Source organism: Ostrinia nubilalis, chromosome 7 (genome assembly GCF_963855985.1).
Source record: "Ostrinia nubilalis chromosome 7, ilOstNubi1.1, whole genome shotgun sequence".
Taxonomy (NCBI): Eukaryota; Metazoa; Arthropoda; class Insecta; order Lepidoptera; family Crambidae; genus Ostrinia; species Ostrinia nubilalis.
Genome location: NC_087094.1, coordinates 16,739,335 through 16,763,400, shown reverse-complemented (window position 1 = coordinate 16,763,400; position 24,066 = coordinate 16,739,335). Strand labels below are relative to the sequence as shown.

Here is a 24,066-nt window from a genome sequence, read left to right as displayed (position 1 = left end):
GCGCACCTCGCACACCTCCCCGCGTGCGCTCCGTCTGTACCAGAGCGTCGATGTGACGTCACCGCTGCCAGGAGCGCAGTTAACTCTTCTTCTCTATGGCTATTGTGTTTCCACGTTTGCCAATGTCACGTGAGCATAGCTATTACACGGTATAAAAACCTTGGGGTTGAGTGCTATTAGGTATAGTCTAGCGTGCACACCTAAACGCAGTTAACTCGACCGGATTGTATCTGGTGTAAGGTTACTAGGGTACCTGTGCAAAGCCCAAGAAGAACAGCTGGTCGGGCTTGTAATGCGGTAGGCCGGGCAGCGCGTCGCGCGCGCCGGCGTGTCGCGCCGCGTGTAGTCGGTAGGCGCTTAGCGCCGCGCGCAGTCCGCCGTTGTCCGCGATGTTCTCGCCCTGCGTGTTGAAGCCGTGCACCTGCGCAGATATAGGTCATGATGTCATCATCCATTAGGTCATGTAGCCTCTACTGCAGAAACACGACTCCAATTTACGAGAGGCAAAATATGGAGTTTGGCAAAACACTACATAAAATTACCTACCTACTTAATTCATGGTCATGTAATGGTAATATTTCTGTGTTATGATTTCTTTCAAGGTTTTTCTTCTCTCGTAAAAGTGCTTTTTAAAAGCCTACTTACAAAAATAAATGAGTTTTATAAACTTTCTCGCTTCAAAGTTTATAATCCGAGCTGATATGACTCTTTGACAAAAAATATAACTGAACTGGAATCGTAGGCGACCGATGAACTGAACTAACTTCTATTTAAAACAGTATGTGCTTACTGTGTAGTTAGGCAGTTGCGGCATGTGGTAGTGACTGTACTGGTCGATGATGCACTGCACCTTCCCGTGGTAGTGTTCCAGCGTGGCTGCTGACCACCACTGCTTCAGGTTGCCCTCCTCATCGTATCGACGACCTGTTACAAAACAAACATAAAGAAATGTGTAGGTCAAAGTGTTGTTCCTTGCAAAACCCTGTGACGTTTGATGGAATTTATATTTAATTGCAAGTTGGATATTATTGTCAATCATTCGAAAATCATGTCTCATGGGATTTTCAGAGATACAGCCAGCGTATGACTGAACTGCAAGCTACGTTTACTAACATGTCTTGTCATTATCAAATGCTGTAACTTGAATTTCACTCCTATTGTAACTTCTATGAATGTTCAAAAATCACCGTCTAAATAACTTCTAGATAACTTACCCTGATCGTCAAACCCGTGTGTGACTTCATGTCCCATTATGGCACCTATTGATCCGTAGTTAATGGCTCTGAAAATAGTAAATTGGTCAGTGTTTTTTTATATTTTTGCTTGTAATTAAACTGCCATACCTAATCGGTTCTGGGTATTGTTTACTTACTCTATCCCGTTTCCGTAGAATGGCGGTTGCAGAATACCAGCAGGAAATGCTAGGAAAAGATAGTAAGATAGCTTGAATTGTTAAGTTTTTGTTGTGAAGATTCCAAAAATCTTATATTGTGGTAAGATAAATATTACTTACTGACTGAGTTGAGTGTTGCTGAATAGAATGCATTCACTGTTGTAGCAGTCGCAACCCATCTGTAAAACAAAGAAATTATTGATTTTCAGTGTTTCAAATACCAACCACCACATAATTTTTTGCCTTAAATTGCTGCATTACCTGTTTCGATCTGGTTTTTCTCTTAGCGACTCCAAAGATTTTTTCACTGCTGCCCATGTCAACTTCAGATACGTTTCAAATAAGTTTCCTTCCACAACTTCAGCCTGAAAAATTACATTATCGTTAATAGGTAATGTTTTCCCCAGCTGAATTTGTTTACTTCTGCTATGTAATGTCTTTTGATGTAATACTAAGTATTTTTTGTGATGTCATTTACTTTACCGAACTCTAAGCTCTGCCTAGCCTAGTTTAGGGTTAGGGATGTAATTTTATTTGTTTGGTTACATTTAACAATTCAACAGCTATAGCATCTTCCATAAACTGTTCTTCTCTTCTTACGGGTTTACGGTCTTACATGTTTATAATGTTTGTCGAGCTGTTCATTGGTGAGCAGCCAGGCGGGGAAGCCGACGAAGTTGCGGATGGCGCGCAGCTTGCTTAGCGTCTTGAGCCGCGTGCTCGTGTCCATCCAGTCCAGCTGCTGTACCGCTGCTGCGAACGCTTCCCGCACGTCCTCTACCATTTCAATGGCCTGTAATGAAAGAGTTCCTATAGTTGGCATGGCGAATTAGGCGACAAAGCAGGTTTTACTTTTTCTTTTCTTTTTTATGCAGCAACCTCGATAGGATTTCATCATCAGCCAGCCATAGGACGTCCACTGCTGAACATAGGCCTCCCCTAATGCTTTCCACGTTGATCGATTGGTAGGATCGATAGGATTTAAAATTGAGTATTTCTGATCTTCCACCAATCCACTCGCGAACCGTGGGCCACCCTGCAGTTGAAGTAACGTCTAAGTATGCCCTGCATTGGGATATAGGTTTAGAATAACCCATCATAATTAAACAAATGAAATTGTTTTACTTAATATTTGATAGAAACTGACGTAGGATTGTGAACGGTGAAAACTGTGTTAGTTAAATGAAAACAGACCTTCTGCCTCGACTGCGTGTCAAAGTGCCTCTTAACATAAAGATAGCTGAGTGCCACCCCGAAGTTGGCATTAACGTTGGCGGTGCAGCTCTTCCATCTTGGAGTCCGCTGCTGCAGCCCGAACACCGCGCGCGAGAACTCGAAGCCACGCTCGCGGAATGCGCCCAGCGTCATCGGTGCCACGGTTGAGAACACGCTCCACCATAGGAAACGTTCTGGAAAGGAGACAATTAACTTAGGTGGTTCTTAACATGAGGATCTTCTAGAGAGCTGGCAAGTGGGTTTGAAACTTGGTGTCTTTGATGTAATTTGACTTTAAGAGGCAATTGTTGAAAATCTAGAGCGATTTTATTTGCCATGTAGCCAGCCACACTCAGCCACGTACTCTCATTGGCAGTGTGCTGGCAATGCTGGCATATCACATATGAAAATATAATTTGAGATTATTATCTCATGATAGAGTTCTTACACTCGCTCCTAAAGTTCGATGTATCAGCAGAATAGAACTTACCAACACTGGTTCAATCGTGTAGGTATTTGAGTGCCTATAATTTTACTAAGATACTATTCTTTACCCACTGTTCCAAGATTAATTACCTAGTACTTCTACTACGTTGAAGGTAATCGTAGTTATCTAATAATATCAAAATTCTTGCGTATCTCATGCAAGAAAAGTTATGAAATTGGAGAAAGTTATAAAATTATTTGCATTTGCGTGAAGCCTTTGTCTGGTCATCAGTTATGTTGAATAAAGATCTTCATTGTTTCGAATTTTCATCATCATCATGAATCTATAAAGTATCAATAAAATAGCAAGTCACAGTGATTATAATCATTGCCAAACCATTTCAGTGTTTGACATGATCAGATAAGTAATTATATCTTATTCATCACTTCTCAACGTCAAAGTTGGTAATTTGATCAATAAGTATTTAATTTTGATCTTAATTATTATCAACGTTTCTTATGTGAAATCATCGGAGCTCTATTTTTGAGAGTCGTGATGACATCACCTTTTTAAAGTAGGTATGGCAGTTAATCGTCAAAATAATCTTAATAGAATCAACGGGAATCTAGATACCTACTTTTGCAATCAAAACCAGTAATTGACTTTGTTTGGTGAACACCAAGACTTTTGATGAAAGAGTCGTATCAATGTAGAGTGGCACAATACCATTATACCTAGTAGATGCTAGTAGGTTACCGATACAAAAATAGGCTGTTGAAAGAAAGCTTTGGATTCGTCTTAATTAAAATCTAATAGGTATTGATGGAAGATGACCAAAACTGTCTATCAAAATTTAATAGACACCTAACAATGATCGTTTCCTTGCTTACCAATGACAACAGGCTTGGTGTCAGACAGCAGGATGGAGAGCTTCTGCAGGTAAGGGAGGTCCATGACGATAACACGGTCGCCGGTAGCGTTGAGCGCCACGCTTGTGTTGGCGAACACTAGTTGCAGGTACCGCTCCCAGTCGTGCTAAAAGGAACGTTGTTATCAGAAATATAACTAATAATTACCAGCAGGTCTTTTAGTCGCCACTCCAGCAGAACAACCTTCTCCAATTTACCAAAGAAACAATATTATTAACCCTTTTTACATTTGGTAGATTTTACATGAAATCTCGGAAACTGTTTAGTAGGTAACCAGCAGATTATAAGTTACGTCTAGTTACGAATCAAAGCTTGTGATAGGACTGCATTAAGCAAGGGATGGCTGGAGTGTATAATAAATGATTAAGAGATTGGCAATAAGTAAAATAAGGGTAGTAGTGTCTCTTTACCTCTTTCCATTGCGCTGGACCTCCGTTGGAACCTTGTATGAGCTGCTGGACACTCACTTCGTGGAACAGGTGGGTACCGCTGCGTCTGACTTCTACAGGTGTCATTATCTGCAACAAAAACGAGATTGTTTATTTAGGATTAGAAGAGTTGAGAGATTCTACTAGAACTTTAATTCCTCTATCATAGAGACGTTTATTAAGCTGGCGAATTTCTGGTTACCTTAGCGAGGCTTTTGCTGAAGTCGACGATGTCGGCGGCGAAGTCGTCGGCGTCGGTGTCATTGTCGGCGATGGCGATCATATCGCGGATGTATTTGCGGTACTGCGCCAGTTCCAGCGCGAACTGCTCTGGTTGAAGTAGGTAGCGCTCACTGAATCCAGGGGACACTTGCTCGATCTGTGGACGAGATCTTTGTAAAGACAAGCAAGCTTAAATGTGGCATATTATGTAAAATTTAGAGTCGCCAGATTGTTTAAAATTTTATTAGGAGTTTCTGGTTTCATAAACTTTCAAGTAGGTTGATAATTTGTTATGGACCTGTTGCAATTGATTCATTGGTGGTCCCTTAGTTCCGGGTAGTTACTTCAAGTGATATATTTTCGTCGACAACTCACCACAACCCTATTCCTGCTGGTGTTCCTGACATCCTCTGCAACCTGGACGCTGAGCAGCACATTGAGCCCCATCAGGCGGCGGCCACGCCCAGCGCTCGTCACCCACGAGAAGTTGGCGCTGGCCTCCGTTGGTGGTAGCGGCGGTAGGTCCAGCTTGGCAAGCAGCCGCTGGATGGGCTTGATGCCGTCTTCTTCCAGTTTGTCTGAAGCAAAAGGTTCTGATGAAAGCCTAATCAGACATTGTACTGCTGCATTTGAGCCTATGGGTCCACTGCTAGGCGTAAGCCTAGGCCACAAATCTCTATCTCCCAAAATTCATTCAACTACTGCAGGCTATCAACAATTATAATTCATTGTGGTATTAAAGTAGGTAGGTACCTCCTTTATTTGAGAGTGATACAAAATAAAGTTTAAGAAATGTGGTAAAGGCCGCATTCTGAACTCACTAAATTTCCCCTCAAACACATTTCTACACTAAACACGGTACGGTCACTACGGTCAGATCTGATACTTGCCTATATTTATGCAAGTCCTGTACAAAGATTTGGCTTTCTTCACGCTGGTGGGCAGGCCGTCCTCATCCTCAGCCTCCAGAAGTTCCCTCAGGTCCATTACCAACTGCTCCCGTAGCTTGGCCAGCTGGTCCCACGAGGTGGCCCATTCAGGCACCGGGTTCTTCTTGATCCAACCCCCGCACGCGAACTCATAGAAATCCGTGCACGGGTCCACATCCTTGTTCAAGGCTTGCAGGATTCTTGAAGCTGTGATAAAAATTAATGTTGAATTAAGGATCATCTTGGATCATTAATGTAGAAAAATCTATGATTGGATAATATTTAAACACAGTAGCTATAGTTTGAGATGTGAAGTTATAATAGAGTAATCATGCATTGACTTGTCGATTTATAGGAAACAATTCATTAATCATCGAGGTGCTAATATCATAAATAATTCGTAAACTAATTGATATGAACACCATGTTGGATAAATATTAATGATTCTGTCAAGTTAAGCAATAACCATCAAGATGGAAGTTTATAAAAAGTAAATTAACATCTCGATTATGTATAATGCACTATTTACATGCTAATGTGGTTTGCTAAGCCACGGGTACTATGACAATGAGAATAAATGCGCACTAGACGATCTTAAGTCATTGATGGGTGATTAAATTTATCAAAGTGGATCATTTTCCCGCAAAAACGTCGTAATACCTCCTCTGATGCACCACGTGGATTTGCATTACGATCTAGATACGCAGTAGCGAGCGATCGATAAGTAATGATATTGTTTTGATTTTCCTTGACCCATAAATTAAACCTACAGGTTCGTCATACATAAATTAGATCATTCAAAGGTTTTTCAACAACGCTTATGTTAACTCTACATAAATTAATCCCGTAAGCTTTTAATTGCTTGACAAAATGTAAATAAGGTGCCGCGATCGGTCATTTGCATTTTACATTGTTGCATTTACTAAGCTTATATAGTTAAGTTTGAAGTTGAAAACTTTTCTTATATTTCAGCGGACACCTACTGCATAATCTTTAACGTAATATTATTTATATCATTATGCAATTAAACTATTATAGCATCGTTGTTTTGCTTCCATAACTCATCGGTGTTTTGTCATGCATAATTTTTGCGTCGACGCCATAGATCTCAGATTCCAGAGACGATTCCTATAAGATGATGACTTCGGAATAATTACCAACCTCTTTACATACTGGTCTTGATGATATAAGTGAAAATTGCTTCTACACGCGCCATGTAAGACTGATACAATTATTTCATTGCCTCCACGTGCCATGACCGATTTGTTGACAATTATTTCATCATCAATTGCGATGTTCTTGTGCGTTTGTTGTTTTTGACGAAGCAATTAGCTACCGACATGTTTTCCTCTATTTTTCTGCTAACTATTGGAATAATCACCTCGTATCTGTGTTTATGTTTTCCACAATGGAATGTGTAGGTAATTAATTGTGACATGCGTCTATATTCTTCTACGCTAATTATTATTATTATAAATAGTATTATGTTTGTAAGTTTTATAAAGGAGGCAATCTAGTTACCTTTTTAATTGATCTTTTATCTGATAAAATACTTGTAGTTTTCTCAAAACAAAATATTTTTGTACACAGGTATAGAGTCTACAAAGCGATGAAAAACCTCCAAAAAAATGACGCGACGAGTTTGCAAAAAAGGTTAGTCAATGAATCTCCTAAAAGTTGATTATTTTTATGTTTTATTAAAACAAATTTTTACATAGAGAACTAATGATCCGATTTAAAAATGTTTTTTATCCACGAATAATGTGCAAGGTTGTCTTGCTGTGAAAGCCGCATAGTGGAACCGTAGCAAAGTAGGTATTGTCTTTAGTAATACATGGTTGGTAATGGAAATTCACGACCTTGATCAATTAGTTTAAAAACCTAACATTGAGAGTTTGAGTCGATAGTTCATTGGAATGTTAGCGAGAGCGACAGCTTGGTGGGAAAATAGTTTTTCGTGCATTGAACGCGCCGGTTTATATACCTATTAGACCTAAGAGCATTAAACTTCGTAGGCAATTTTAAGGCTATGGCAGTATTATGAGACTAATCCTACCTCTCTATCCCACTACTATAACGCCTTACGCATGTAATAAAGGTTTAATAATCCCAAATGATAGCTTAGTGTTTTAGAACCTCCAACGAATTTAATCATAATAACATAAAAAGTGTCCTAAATATTGTAACTTAGAATCTGTTGGGAAAACATGCACTGCAATATGGTGTATAAAGCTACCGAGGTTTATCCCCTGCACTTTCCTATCTGCAACTCCTCTATAGCCAGGATCTCCAGCTTGGCCTTCAAAAAAACCCAACTAGTGAAGGTTGAGTTGTCCCGGGAGATATCTAACTGTTTTGGAACCCGCAAAGAAATTAGTGAATAGTAGCTCTTATAATGTCATCTCACCTGTGCCGACGCACTCCTCGCTGACGCAAGGTCGAGGGCTCTTATACTCCGTGAGGACCAGCACTGTGGTGTAGACCGCCAGGGCGATCAGTGACAGTCCTAGTGCTCCGATCAGCACTGAGGAACATCGCACTGTGCGCTCTCTGGAACAAACATTTTTGTGTCATGATCGAGACATAGTTTTGTTGCATTTTTATTTCGCGCTAGACAGTCTTAGCACTTTCGAGCTTCGCTGCGTCCCTAAATTAGGGTTACAGATACTACCAATAAATAAGTATGTTTTATCTATAATAAAAAATATTTCACTGTTTCAACAATATCTTTAATTTTGATAATACGTACCTACCGACTAAGTAGTATCCTAAAATAAGACTGATAATATCGAATACATTATATCGTTTCCGGATTATGACCTCTGACTATGACCTTGTTGTCGCCACAGTCGTTTCCGCCCGGAAGTACAATTTGCCGCCGCTAGAGGGCGACACCGAGACGTCATTCGAACAACGAGCGGCCACTCGATCATTCCTTGTCGAAGCGTCGAGCTAGTAACACTCACCTTGTCTTGCTGAAAGCTATTATTATTTTTAAAAAACGAAGTACAATTATTATTTTATAAGTGATTTTTATTTTAAATTGGTAATTTTGTAAAAGAGTAAAGTATCATTTCAATTATTAATAAATATGATTTCACTATAGAAAATTGAGCTATAATAATTATTACGATGGTGAGATTGTGTAGGTAATGTAGCTAAATATTAATAAAAGTGTTTTTGCAGAATATTGGTGTTTGAGTTGATTTACATCAGAAGTGGGATGGAGCCGTGCCAAAATGCCACGCCATCGCAAGAAAAGTAAAAGGAAATCTCGAAGAGACACATCTTCCGACTCCAGCACATCGATCTCATCGGTGGCTTCCGCAAGTAACAACTATGACACGGATAAAAGTCATAAACGGCATAAAAAGCATAAAAGACGTCGCAGAGGATCGCCAACCGTAAGTCAAAGTGCATTATTATCATCAGTAATTCCGGAATTCGATCCATTAGTTGATAATATTGATATGTGGATAAATGTAGTTGAAGCAAACGCCAGAGCATTTGGGTGGTCAGATAATATGATTCAGTACCAAGCTCTGCAAAAGCTGCGTAATACGGCTAAAACTTGGCTCGATTCGTTACAAAAAAATGAGACCCAGTGGACGACATGGAGGTGGCGACAATGGCGTAATAAATTGTCGGATACATTCCAAATTAAACGTGATATGTTTACTTTGCTAAAACAGTTAGTAGATGCAAAACCGCTTCCTGATCAGTCCCTTTACGAGTTTTATTTTCAACAAAAGGCAAAGATTGATAGATTGCAATTAGAGTTTCGTGAGCAGGATATTATTTCGGTCATTGTAGGGTCAATCGGGGACCCTAATATTAGCACAGCTGCGCAGGCAGGTACTTTTCGATATTGTGATGAGTTAGCATCATTTTTACATGGCAAAGTTTATGTGCAACCTGAAAAAGACAAGACTCAATTTCAAAAACCGAGCATGTCTAATAAACAAAGCACTCGTTCGCTACCTAATGAGACCTTAAGTTCAGATCGAAAGTTTAGTGGCAATAATAAAAGTGACTCTTTTATAAATAATCCCACGACTTCACAACGCGATATAAATATAACATGCTATCGTTGTGGGGAGGTAGGGCATAAAAAAACCACCTGTAAGTTGAACAGTAACGTACAATGCACTTTTTGTAATAAATTAGGGCATGTAGAAACAATTTGTCGTTTAAAAACAAAGCCTAAATTGGAGACTAAACTTGAAGTAAAGATGATCGCTGAGTCAGAGACTAAGCAGAAATTTTTCAAAGATATTATGTTGAATGATTACAAAAGTAACGCGTTTTTCGACATGGGAAGTGATTGCTCACTCATCACAGATAAATTAGTGAAACAATATGATTTGAAACCATTTTCTTTGAATGCGCCTATCAGTTTAGTAGGTTTTACATGTGAGTCGAACGTGACTGTTTCCAAAGCTGTAGCCGTTACCTTGAAGGTCGACACTGTTGAATTAATTGTCACCCTTTATATTATCGACAAATTAGCGGGCTGTGACATACTCATAGGGCGGAACTTTACTGAGGACAGAAGTATTATGTACATACGTGTGGGTGATTCTTTAACTTTTCAACCAGTAGAATGCCTAAAAGTTTTAAATGTTAACGTTTTAAAATTTAACGACAATTCGAAAGAACATGCATCAGTGTTGAATAAAACTTTTGCCAAATACCCTCAATGTATTTCTCATGATTTATCAACATTAGGAAAAACTGACTGTGTTGAGTTAAACCTTGAACTCACGTCTAATAAGCCAGTCTTTCAAAGACCTTACAGAATGTCTGAATCTGAGCGCTCAGTTATGAGGAACATCACGGATGACTTACTAAAAAATGGTATCATTCAAAACAGTAATTCTGCTTATGCTAGCCCTGCACTCCTTGTAGATAAAGCATCAGGTGATAAAAGATTATGCGTAGATTATAGGCAGCTAAACAAAATTACTGTTAAGGAAAAATACCCCATGCCATTGATTGAGGATCTCATTGACCGGTTACGAGGGTGTAAATATTTTACATCCCTCGATTTAAAAAGCGGATATCACCAAATTGCTGTAAATCCTGAAACAATACCTAAAACAGCCTTTATTACGCCCGATGGTCATTTTGAGTATATTAGAATGCCCTTCGGGCTGAGCAATGGACCTTCAGTCTTTCAAAGACTAATGGATACAGTGTTAGGAAATATGCGTTTTGGGAGGGTTATATGTTATATGGACGACTTGCTAATAGCCACTGAAACATTTGAACAAAATGTAGCTTGTTTAGAGACTGTTCTAGATATATTCCAAAAAAATGGTCTGACCATCAACTTGGAAAAATGTTCGTTCTTCCAAAAGGAAGTAACATTTTTGGGGTACGACATTTCAGATGAAGGTGTTCGCCCAAGTTCACGTAAATTGAAAGCTATTAAAGATTATCCTACCCCCAAAACAATTCACCAACTTAGACAATTTCTGGGACTCATTAATTATTTCAGAAAATTCATAAAAAACTGTGCTGTAATGTGCAAGCCCTTAACTAATTTGTTAAAGAAGAATGTAACCTGGCAATGGGGTCCTCAACAAACACAGGCAGTAGAAGATCTTAAAAAGGCCTTAATTGATGATGCCGTTTTAAATATTTTTGACCCTAATTTACCTATCACTCTCTATACAGACGCTAGTCGCGATGGAATAGGATGTATTTTAGTCCAAACCACTTCCAACGGGGAAAAACCTATTTACTTTTATAGCCGACAAACTACTAATGAAGAAAAGAACTATCATTCTTTTGAATTAGAGCTTTTAGCGATTGTAGTGGGATTACAGAAATTCAGACATTATTTACTAGGAAATCAATTTAGAATTGTAACCGATTGCAATGCTGTTCGTCATACTTTAAACAAAAAAGAAATCATACCTCGGATTAGCAGGTGGGTCTTACAAACTCAGGAATTTACATTTGAGATAGTTCATAGGGCTGGTACACAAATGAAACATGTGGACGCCTTGAGTCGGAACCCCGTACAAACTGAGCACTCCTTGTCAGTTCTGTCTATTACAGAAAGTGATTGGCTCTTATCAGTCCAGTTACAGGATCCTAACGTTTGCTGTATTCGAGATATACTATTATCAGGCGAGGCCGAGTCTAATAAAAAAATATTCAATGAGTATGATTTATTAGGCAATAAGGTTTATCGTAGGACTCAATACGGAAGACGTTGGGTTGTACCTAAACAGTGTATATGGCATGTCATAAGAGCCAATCATGATGACATTGGGCATTTTGCAGTTGATAAGACTGTTGAGAGAATCAAAGCACAGTACTGGTTTCCTCGACTCAAGAAAATTGTTACAAAGTACATTAAAAACTGTTTAAACTGTATTTACTACAAGGCTATAAGTGGAAAAAAACCGGGACTGTTACATCCAATTCCAAAATATGCTAGACCTTTCCACACTTTACACCTTGACCATTTAGGCCCTTTTGTTAAAACAACACAAAATAATGCTTATCTTTTGGTAATAGTAGATTCTTTTACTAAATTTGTGTTTATTGTCGCTGTCAAAAATACCAAAAGCAAAATAGTTATCAACGAATTAAATAAGATTTTCAAAATATTCGGGAACCCTAAAAGACTGATTTGTGATGCCGGAAGCGCTTTTACATCAAAATTATTTACTGGTTATTGTAATGATCATAATATTCGACGTCATATTATTGCCACAGCCGTACCACGTTCGAACGGTCAAGTCGAACGATATAATCGAACCATTTTAGATGCGTTACGGAGTCTTAGCGCAGATGCAAATAACAATAAATGGGATCAACATGTAACCCAAATACAACAAGGTATAAACAGTACAATAAACAAAAGTACTGCAGCAGTACCTAGTGAAGTATTTTTTGGATACAGAATTCGGATGATGAATGATAGAATTGCTGATGAGGATAATACAGAAAAATCGGTTGACGTGACAGCCTTGCGTGACAAAGTAGATCAAAACATTAAAAGAGCTGCTCAAGCACAAAAAGCAGCTTTCGACTCTAAAAGGAAATTGGCTACTAATTATAATATTGGAGACTTGGTTGTGATTAAAATACCAAGTCACTCAAATGACGGTCACAGCACAAAGTTAATGCCATTTTTTAAAGGACCTTTCCAAATAACAGAAGTCCTAGGGCATGACCGTTATAAAGTATCCGATATGAGAGGAGCGGAGCGGAGTACAAAACGTTATGATGGCGTAACCTGCGCAGAGAATATGAAGTTTTGGATACGCATTTCGGATGAGGGCGAGGAGGAAGTTGCACCGGATGTTGTCCAGTAATCAGGTACTCATTGAAACACATGTAAGTTAAACATTTATTATTTATCTTTATTAGAGACGTTAGCTTGTATAAAGTAAATAATTCATTTCGAGTTATGTGGGCCTAATGTGTCAGCTTCAACGAAAAGTTCTTAGAGTTTTTGCACCAATTGATGGGAATCCCTAGTGAAAGCTGTCGTTGGTTTTATAATGGTGATACAAAACTATGTTGATGACTATGCTTAAACAGTATCAAATAGTTCAAGCCATTATACCTACAAATACTAAGAACTTTTGTGTTGCTGTGATATTTGTTGGTCTCTATTTTCTTATTAATGTGTCTTTACACTTATGAGCTTGCAAGTGTGTTGTCTTCAAACGGGAATCCAAAGTGAAAGCCGTTTTTAAGATGTAATGGTGATACAAGACTAAGTGACAGTTAAAGTCATTTAGTTCAAACTATTATTAAAACATGAATCTTGCAGGCGCATAAGGATAAAGTGATATTCTGAACTATCTTAAATATAAAAATAACATTATTATTTGTTTACAGCTTCCACATTAGACCAATACGATGTCCGAGGACGACCACGTATGCAGGACGGCCGGATGTTGTCGCCACAGTCGTTTCCGCCCGGAAGTACAATTTGCCGCCGCTAGAGGGCGACACCGAGACGTCATTCGAACAACGAGCGGCCACTCGATCATTCCTTGTCGAAGCGTCGAGCTAGTAACACTCACCTTGTCTTGCTGAAAGCTATTATTATTTTTAAAAAACGAAGTACAATTATTATTTTATAAGTGATTTTTATTTTAAATTGGTAATTTTGTAAAAGAGTAAAGTATCATTTCAATTATTAATAAATATGATTTCACTATAGAAAATTGAGCTATAATAATTATTACGATGGTGAGATTGTGTAGGTAATGTAGCTAAATATTAATAAAAGTGTTTTTGCAGAATATTGGTGTTTGAGTTGATTTACAACCTTACGATTTCATGACAAAATTATGTAGGTTTGAAAGTTTTTAGTTCCTGATTTCAGTTCATTACGGCTAAAACATAAAATTAGATAGCTTTAAAGCTGAACAGACAGCTATATTTGTTTTTCCTTCGCCATCTTTTTTGCGGCGCAGGATCGGTCTTCGGGGAAATCCTTGGGGGAGACCTTTGTCCAGCAGTGGACGTCTTTCGGCTGAACGAACGCCATAGTTTATAATGTTAGTAGAATATACAATGCCCTAGTGTGCATCATCATCATCATTATCGTAAGAATCTTTTAAATGCCTTATTCGCAAGTAGAGTTCGTTTACTTACAAGAACATATAACTTTAGGAATATAAGGTCAAAATCTAAATGTAGTTGTCGCCATGTTAACGCTTTTGTAATTTTAATCGCAATCGAAAGCATTGAAAGCGGCCGCGATTGAGGTTGAACAATGAAAGCGGTTTTTTGCCATACTGCTCTATCTACCTAAATCTGTAATGTTTTTTGCCCGTAATGTGAAAACTGTGTCGGGGTATAATGATATCATATTTTATCAATTTGTTTCAATTTACTGAACACTGAGTACTTAGTTGAATTATTTTGAAATCAATAAATGTTAAAATCAACCACAATAAAAAAAGAAGTTTCATTTCGTACAACATACAATTTAGGCAGGCTAAGGGGCAGCAAATCTCCATGTGTTACACTTTGATACGTTGCATAAATAAACGCATAACAGCACTTACGGTGTTACGAACTATGATCAATGGTATGGTCATCAGCATAACGAATTACGATTTCACGTGTATGCGGATTGTCAGGTCAAACACCGTGGACAGTCGCGAAATTGAACTATGTTGGATTGGAGAGAACTTTGCTTTTACTTTCAATGACTTATTGATTCTTCTATCTTTCCTCGAACTTAGAAGCTGATATTCTCTATCTACTATGTATTACTACTTAATTTAAGTATGAATGTCACTGATGCCGAAGTTTTCACAATTCTGAGCCCCGAACCTAATAGTACCTATAATGTACATCCTAATACATAGCTTAGAGGAAACGATAAATAATGTAAACAACAAAACCTACTAGCTAACGAAACCATAAGCCTTTCACCAACCGCTAAGTACAGCGCAGGCGCATCTTGCAAGCTGCAACAATGCGTTAGTGATGCAATCCACTTTCGCGCATATTGAGCTTTTGTCATGGGAGAGATGACGTTTCAAGAACTATGGAGACTATTCAAATACCTATGAATTTTTGTTTAAGTATCGTTCGTTCGTTTCAGCCAAATGACGTCCACTGCTGGACAAAGGCCTCCCCCAAGGTTTTCCACAATGAACGGTCCTGCGCTGCCCGCATCCAGGCTCTTCCCGCGACCTTTACCAGATCGTCGGTCCACCTAGTAGGAGGCCTGCCCACGCTACCTCTTCCAGCCCGTGGTCGCCACTCGAGAACTTTCCTGCCCCAACGGCCATCCATCGTCTCTACGAGCTATGTGCCCCGCCCACTGCCACTTGATTTTAGCAATTCTGCGAGCTATGTCGGTTACTTTGGTTCTCCTGCGGATCTCCTCATTTCTGATTCGATCACGCAGGGAAACTCTGTTTAAGTATGCCGATTTAGAAATATTGAAAACTAGGTCCAATAGTCCGTGACACCCGAAGTAGCCAAAAAGTTCGCAACATGTCTTTGATACAATTGGAATAAGGTTGTCTTGTCAACTTTTTGGCCACTTTGGGTGTCACTATTTGACGCTGACTGTACGTACGAGTGTTATGCGCTAATACTTAATAATATGAATCTTTTGTATTCTCTATACTTACTTGACTAGATAACGTTTTAAACAAAAAATCAAGTAGGTAATCTAGTTTATTTAGTTCTTATTGTGTAGGAAATATTTTGATTATCCGTCCGAACATTATCCGAAGTTTGTGTAACACTAGTTAAAACCAATAGCGGAATATCTCGGGGCTAAAAGACAGTAAGCAGAAAATTATAGCATGCACGATAGGAAATTGTTCATTCTCTTAGATAAAACCGGCATTTACGTAACCTGCTAAGATCCGAGTTCTACTCTGTACAGATTTATGCAATAATATAAATGCCGGATATAAATGTAGAGTCCTAAAATTCTTATTTCCTATTACCCAATAGGGTGTAAAACACTGTGTATAATATTGTTTCTTCATTAAATGAAATGTCTTAAAATCCATATTCAGTAATTCTACTAAAAAAAACTATTAGGTACTGGAACTCGCCTAATGATAAGTACACACCTATTACCGACTACCGTCAAGTATCTAGCCTATAATTGAATAAAAAAGGTAACAGTGCGATGGCGTTATCCATAATTAATTTTACTTTTACCTTATTTGCTTGTCGCTAGTAACTATCCATGTTCTCAACCTCCGCGTTTGGTGAAGTTAGGGCTTCATAAATTCAAGCAAAAACGGTTCGCATACTATTGTGTATAAAGTATAAAGTGTATATTTAAGGGCAAAACTTGTAAATTAGATATAAAAAACAAGTGATATTATCGGAATCTATCTATACTCTATACTTACTCTATACTAATATTATAAATGCGAAAGTAACTCTGTCTGTCTGTCTGTCTTGCTTTCACACCTAACCACTGAACTAAACACCCTAAACGCCTAAACACAGGAGTTGCAGTGGTGGGAACGAGAGGTGGGAATAGTCCCGTAACCACTGAACTGATTTTGATGAAAGGCAGAGATAGTTTGAGTCCCGGGAAAGGACATAGGATAGTTTTTATCCCGGTTTTGGAAACAGGGACGCGCGCGATAAAGTTTTTCTGTGACAGACAAAATTTCACACGGGTGAAGCCGCGGGCGGAAAGCTAGTAGATGATATAACAAACAAGTGATATCGGAACTGAATATAATGCGTTATTCCAACATAGTAATCAATAGATCTGCGACACTTGTTTGGGCGTGGACGGCATTGTTCCCGAGTTTCACTTTCGCACAGCGCTTGCGCCAGCGGAAGCGCAGGACTCGCTGACAATGCGCCGATATCCGCGGACCGATTTCCGATCGTTGCGAGATGCGTGATGCGTGGGAGGCTGTTATTGTTTTTTGGATCAGCTGCAACTAAGTTGCTCGAGATGTAAAAACTTATCAGTTATCTATGAGCTTGGAGGCGGCTCACATTGTGAATGTAACGATCTCTACTACTCATTACTCTATAATATTTATAGAGATCAAATAGGCAGCATTTTTGTCTAGATTTTTCTGTCTTATATTTGTTGTGACTATGGGGGTACCTTGGATAGATAGGTATACTCGAGGTAGCATGTTCATATGTATACGTATCTTTATGGGTCTGTATGTTTATATTATGTATGGATATTAGGCTTTCTATTTATTATGGGAATTGGAATTTCCATAATATTATTGCATCTGCAACTGCAGGTTTTTGTTTCAGTTTTTTGGTAATATGTAAATGATTTAGTTATTGAAATCATTTGGTAAACCCAAACAATTTTTTATGCCTTAGTCAAAGGTTTCCTTCCTCTAACTTTTGAAGTAAAAAAAACGGAAACCCAAAAATAAACCGCAGTTATTGCAACAACCACATTCGAAACTAACAAGTTCTTAGAATTCTTGAAGCTTATGGATATTCACGTTCGTTTAGGAAAATTGATGCCACGATAGTATTATGCACTTTTGTAAAGCTGTGCTTTGATTGCAAGCGGTTATGAATACCTACATTGCGAATTTGCGTGTTCTAGAAAGGCATAGGTAAAAAGTACAAATTAAATACTACTGATATTGAAGATGCTATTTCGATTTCATCCAAATCTATCGCAAGCCGGTTGCGGCAATTGTTTGACCCTAATGACTCTTAAATTGCATCTTATGATGCAACTTAAAATTGCGACTGTGTGCTATTGAAATATGTTTTTGAGATACCTATGTACAGTCACGGAATGAAAAGGTTCGTCAGTTTTCAAATTGATTCCTTCAACGAATCGCGATCACATATTACCTTTTGAAACTATGTTACAGAATAATCTCGAGTTAGAGAAAATAATCTTTAACTGTTCGTCAGTAAAGTTCAAAATTATTCAGATCAAAGTTGTTTGACGATTTATCTTGTCAAGAGATTATTGTGATTGATAAACTAAAACCTTCTTGTTGGTTCAACCTGCCATTATTATTTCTATTAAATAAAAAAAAACTACATCATTGCATTGCACTGATGGAATAGAAAAATAAACAAGCAAAACCTTATTCGTTAGCAAACGTCATATTTATTTAAATGTTAGCAGCACTGTTTCGTGCACTGTTATGTTGGCAGTTTTGACTCTTACAGTACCTAGTGCAAGCGAAAACCGACACTAAGGTGACGAACCTTTTCATTCCGCGACTGTACCTATTCAAAAAAATTTTAGTAAAGATTTTTTTTCACAGCTTATCTTATCAGACAAGAGTCGAGCGATCTAATCTCTAAAAAGTCATCTTTTAAATAGATTATGAAATTAATAAATAGAATCATTATGTAAATTACTTGTATCCTTATCATTTAATCCGCCCACTTCAAGACCGCAGCCGTACCACCTGAGGTGTGTGAAAACCGCAGCTTTTGCGGAACGCGTGGTCATAGATCGCAATCGTTTACGGTAACTGCCTCGGTTAGATATTCCACTCACGCGCAGTGACTGACACGCGCTATGCGCAAGTGACTCATCTGTTTTGCTCGTTTGGGGACATTTCTTTGAGTTCATGGATACCTAAGGTTTTAGGCTCATCATGTACCTACTTTATAATCTGCTTAGTAATGTTCATATGCCCGCCCCTTCAAAAATATGAATCTAATGACAATAGGTAATGTAAAATCTTTTCACTATTAACTAACCCTAGGGTTAACTAGGGATTTGCTAGCCCATTTTTTTAAGCCAATCAGAGTCTCATTTCCTAGACTGGTGCCTGTTTTTGATGTATTGATGATTAAGATTAAGATTTGATCATAATAAAATATTATGACCATGTTCATTGCTCTTTGCAACTTGATTAATGACGGTCGGTTAAAATACGTATGTATCCTAATGACAAGATGATGAGTAGGTAACTAACTTATAAACAAAGATCTTAAAAATTGAGTACTTACATTAAAGTAAAGAAATTATTGTAGACCCGCGCATTTATCATTTCTTCTTACTGTGTTTTCCTTTTATGAATTCGATTCCCTTTGTTCGATTCCCAAAAATAACCATACGACAATGTTAATAGCACTTTTGTTTTTCTATTTATTTATTACTAGCTTTGGCCCGCGGCTTCAACCACGTGAAATTTAGTTTGTCACAGATCGTCATAATTATAGCCTATATGTTATTCTGGGTTATAAAGAATAATAGGTACTGTAAAGTTTCATCAAAATCCGTTCACTAGTTTTTGCGTGAAAGAGTAACAAACATCCATCCAGACATCCAAACTTTCGCATTTATAATATTAGTAGGATCTTGAAGTTATTTCACTGTTATCTGACTGACCTTTTTATGTTGCTCCAGTTTATTTCATATTATTTATTTCTAAGAAGTGCCAAGAATGTGTTACTTATTTAAACCAGTGAAACCGTTTCTTTCCAACAGTTCATTGTTTTTAGCCAATCATCAAAGACAAAGCATATTCCTAGTATCTTTTGTTTAAATATCATTAGCATACTACACACAACGGACAATAAGTGCATGAATGGCTGAATGCATAAAGGCGCTTTCTACCGAACTAGTCTAGGTTTTGTTATGGCGAAGGCTTCGGTCGACCGGTTTAGCTTTTGTTTTCTATGTGCCAGAAGTGTTCCGGAATTGCTACTGGGATTTTGACATGCGAAATAAATAGGAGAAACTGTTTTTTTCTCTTGAAAACTTCTAATGATACTGGTGCGAGCTTTCGACCTGTCTAATGCAAATTGCATGTAAAATGGTCCATACCTAATACAAGAGAGAAATCAAACAATGGAGAGCCATGAAGCACTTCCAGCCAAGCTTAATTCTAATCATTTGACCAGGTACGTATAGCATATTATTAAAAGCAATTTTTTGCTTCTTTTCTAATTCATTCGATCGATCAATTATACAATATCTGACGTCAAGAGGGTCACATTGATAAAATCAACAACATTATGCCATCACAAATAACCTTGCGTTAGTAAAAAGCAATCTGGACTTATTTACGTATTTCAATTAAATTTTGATTGAGAGATCAAGATAAACTGTAATAATAGTTGTTATTCACCATAGCGCACTAATAAGGAAAACAAAATTTATATTACGGAACATCAGTTGCTGTAAATCCAGTTACAGTACAGCAGTAGTAAACTATGAATTGATGAAAAAAACTCATAAAACTCATTAATTTTTGTAAATAGGCTCCCTTTCAATGGTTTACAGTCTTTAAAATTATAAATTATAGTCATAAGTATTGATGCGAGCTAGGCAGTTTTTTAAACATTCCAAACATTTTAAACATTTTTTTTTTCATTTTTTGTCATTGGAACAACGATTACTCCATTTTATGTGAAGTAAATAATCGTTAGCACTGGTGGGCTCAGTTTGGCTCTTTTATTGCTCAATGCAAGACCCACGAACGGTTCATTATCGTCTATTAATGCACTATGGCGCGTGAGCCACTAATATGGCACCACCGAATAGGAAACCTATAATATGGTTCACCATGGGCAATTATAAGCGAAAGTGACACCCCTATTAGGGGCGGTAATACGGTGCTGAACCGCGTCCGCTAACCTGCGGCGTGTGGTCCAAGTTGAGATGATTGGCGGTACACCGAGTAGGTAGTTTATATACATTTTCAGAAAAAAAAGACAGGGAAGGTAGCTTCTCCTAAGGAAGCTTGCCATTAATCTCCTTTTGTTTTCTGTGTTATAGTAATATGATAAGTAATTATTCATTCATCAGCTCACGTCAATCCTAATTCCAAACCTAGAGTACTACAATATGTCGAGAAGGTATACTTTTCTAAAAGCTCTGCAACTATTATACATAATGTTCTATAGCAAATATTGGAATACATAAATGTGTATGTCATTGATGATTATTTCAAAGGTTCTAAAGCCAATACTTTAGGTACGTACCTATCTGCAATGGTTACCCAAACTACAATGGATTAGGTATCTGCAATAGTCACAAACTGCAGTTTACCTCAAAAACCGTGTGTCATAATGTCACACGAGTAATCAAAAACAATAACCCTTCACAGGCAAAAACCGTGTGTCACAAGCGAAAACAATGGCCGCCCGCCATCTCTCGTGAGTCAGGCTGCGGTGGAAAGCCGCGGACGTGCGCCGCGTTAATTGCGCGCGCGCTTCCGCGGCAATGAACCTGCGCGCACTCACCGCGCCACGTGGACAACGCACATTAGCAATGGGCGCACGTGGACTTTATTGCACTTAGCTTTTTTAGGACTTTGATAGACAGCTTGATAGCTAACGGTGCTTTTTACGGGTGATTGATAAAATAAATAAAACATAATAATAATAAATATCTTGGACAATTTACACTGCGCCGCTAGCCCCAAACTAAGCAAAGCTTGTACTATGGGTACTAGACAACGGTTATAAACATACTTAAATACTTTTTTTTTTAAAAACATACATTATACATAGAAAACACCCAGACCCGTCACTTGTTGATATTGATTGATTGATTGATATTTCTTAATATACCTACTGATATTCCCGTTATTCCCTTTAGGTATGCAAAACATTAATGTTAGGAGTTAGTCCACTACAATAATCCATGGATTATGGCGTGAACTAGAGACTTCTCGAGTCTTTGACGCCATAACTATGTTGACCCGATAATTGACTACATCAAAAGGCTGGAAGTAAATGCAAATATTACATTGATTGGATATATTTCAGAACTTCTAAGTTGGTAGATATGTATCTATCTTCTAGGGAACTGCGTCTGTATTCAAGCTCTAACAAACGGCATTCGATATTAGTATACACTAGCATATAACTTATTTACAATCCTCAAGGGTATTTTATATTACCTCAAAACATTGTACGAAGGTACAATGGCACGGTTGGCATGTTGACATTGTACTTGCTTTTTCGGGTTTATTTTCAACGCTATCCATTACTAAATCCTTGTAGCTCACGATAAAATACCAAAAAGCACAGAGATTTATTGCAGCAGTTAATAATCTTCGGAATCAATAAACTCCTGCGCATATTTACGATGACTGGCCAAACCACAATCCTGCAAGGAAGCGTCGCGCGTCTCAACAAAGGGAAATTATTTACTGGCACGCGGTGACTAAATTATGAACAATAAATATTCATTTGCCTTATCGGCTTTCTTTGTGGCCTTCGACCTTTGTGTTTAATATTTATCATACGATATACTCGTACCTGTCAGTATATCACATTGACAGGCTCTGCACGACTGAATGCAAATACTATGTCTTTTGTTAGTCAATCATAGGTAACTTTTATTTATTGGGATTTTTGTATTCATAAAATATCATTATTATATAAAAATATTTCACTTGAAAAAATCATGTCTAAGGAATGTCTCTTTATTTTCATGAAAATAAGTAGGTAATCAAAATTATGTAGAACTTTTCAGGATTTCGTTGATCAATATTTTTAGATATTATTGAACTCATTAAAATACGACGCCATTTAACTAAGCCCTTTATACATGCTCTTTTATCGTTGTTCTCCCTTTATGTTTAATTTTCAAACTAAATGAATGTCAGCTGCTGATTAGCCGTTTATTAAAATAGCAGTTAAATTACCTCGCAAAAACAATTTACTGGAGTTCAGTTCCTAAGGCATATAAAAAAGGATTGATCCAATCAACATAACATGCCGCATCAGAAAGTGAATGAGTGTTCCGCCATAATGACAGTCAATACCATCGCGATGACTTTCAATGGTTGACATATTCCTTTGTTTCGAAGGCTTTTTCTATGCGGATGCGATTTGCATGCGCGGAAATAATCGGAGATCTCCACCTGCGCGTGAGTGGCGTTCGAACATGCAAATGACGGCATTTACTTTAATTACTAAACTATTTATTAATCAACCATTGTTTCCTGGACGCGCACTTGCTAGAAAATAATAAAACAAACAAACGGTTAGTCATACTGTTCACACTAGGTTAAACATGAGAAGCTGATGATGGCCTTTTTAAATATTTTAATTCTACTAAGCATTTTGGGAGCCGCGTTTCGTTTCCAGAATACATCATCTTATAGGCTCGAATCCCGCCTACGGTAAATTTTAGTCTGTAGTAGATGTGTACTCAATTTGTAGGTATTCGATTATAATCAGGGTTCGAAAAGATAATTATCAATGATAATTATCACGATAATTATTATGATATTTCTTATGAAACAAAATAATAAATGTATCTTATACTGCTGATAATTATCGGATAATTATCATGAAGCATAATTATCTTGATAATTTGGAACCCTGATTATAATTATAATTATTTAGTTATTTTCTCTCATACATGATTCACAATTGGTACATACAAGTAAGCTCTTCTTAGTAAGGAAATAATGCATTAATAAAAACTATTATTACTCTTAAGATAAGAGACGAATATAAGGGAGAGTCCGCTAATTTGGACCAGTTTTTTTCAATCCCATTTTACACATAGTTTTCTTTTGTTTTTGCTAATGTCCATGGTATATAATAAAAGATACATTATTCAACTTACTATTTCATAAGTATTAATTAACATGATTGTTGTATATTTAGCACAAATCAACAAAGTACGAGTTCAGAGCTTCGGTCCAATTTAGCCAACCGGTTCGATAATTTGTACCACAGGGTTACTAAATTGGATTTCAATAAATTTCAAGCTTATAAAAAAACTAAGGCAAAATATTATGCGGTACATTCTTAACAAATTAGGAAACGAAAAGGAACAGTAGTTAATAACATAGACAATCGATATTGTTTTACACGATATCACGATTTTGAGTACAAGTTTTGTAATTCCAATTATCGTAACGCACACTTGTACCTAATCTACTTTGCCAGTCTTTTGCTTTCATTTATTGTTATTCAAACATAAATATGCTATTATAACTTCAAAATATGATTTACTAAAAAAAATTTCAAAATCCTTTGGTAAAGTTCCATACAACTTGATGTGGTACAATTTAGCCGACTAGGTGATAGTGCTTTTAAAAAAATCGGTAAAAAATATAGC

General features: G+C 37.5%; 1 protein-coding gene across 1 annotated transcript in view; it reads right to left on the bottom strand.

Annotated features, from left to right (window-relative positions):
- LOC135073417 (neprilysin-4-like) overlaps positions 1 to 24,066 on the bottom strand; it is a 64,792-nt gene that overhangs the window by 1,283 nt on the left and 39,443 nt on the right. The window contains exons 3-16 of the mRNA XM_063967597.1: positions 7,951 to 8,093; positions 5,505 to 5,750; positions 4,990 to 5,192; positions 4,595 to 4,771; positions 4,375 to 4,482; positions 3,926 to 4,070; positions 2,588 to 2,802; positions 2,010 to 2,186; positions 1,655 to 1,758; positions 1,514 to 1,572; positions 1,373 to 1,421; positions 1,215 to 1,282; positions 791 to 924; positions 254 to 421 (exon numbers count right to left, since the gene is read on the bottom strand). Of these exons, the coding sequence (XP_063823667.1) occupies positions 254 to 421; positions 791 to 924; positions 1,215 to 1,282; positions 1,373 to 1,421; positions 1,514 to 1,572; positions 1,655 to 1,758; positions 2,010 to 2,186; positions 2,588 to 2,802; positions 3,926 to 4,070; positions 4,375 to 4,482; positions 4,595 to 4,771; positions 4,990 to 5,192; positions 5,505 to 5,750; positions 7,951 to 8,093 (1,996 nt within the window). The remainder of the gene's footprint in view (positions 1 to 253; positions 422 to 790; positions 925 to 1,214; positions 1,283 to 1,372; positions 1,422 to 1,513; positions 1,573 to 1,654; positions 1,759 to 2,009; positions 2,187 to 2,587; positions 2,803 to 3,925; positions 4,071 to 4,374; positions 4,483 to 4,594; positions 4,772 to 4,989; positions 5,193 to 5,504; positions 5,751 to 7,950; positions 8,094 to 24,066) is intronic.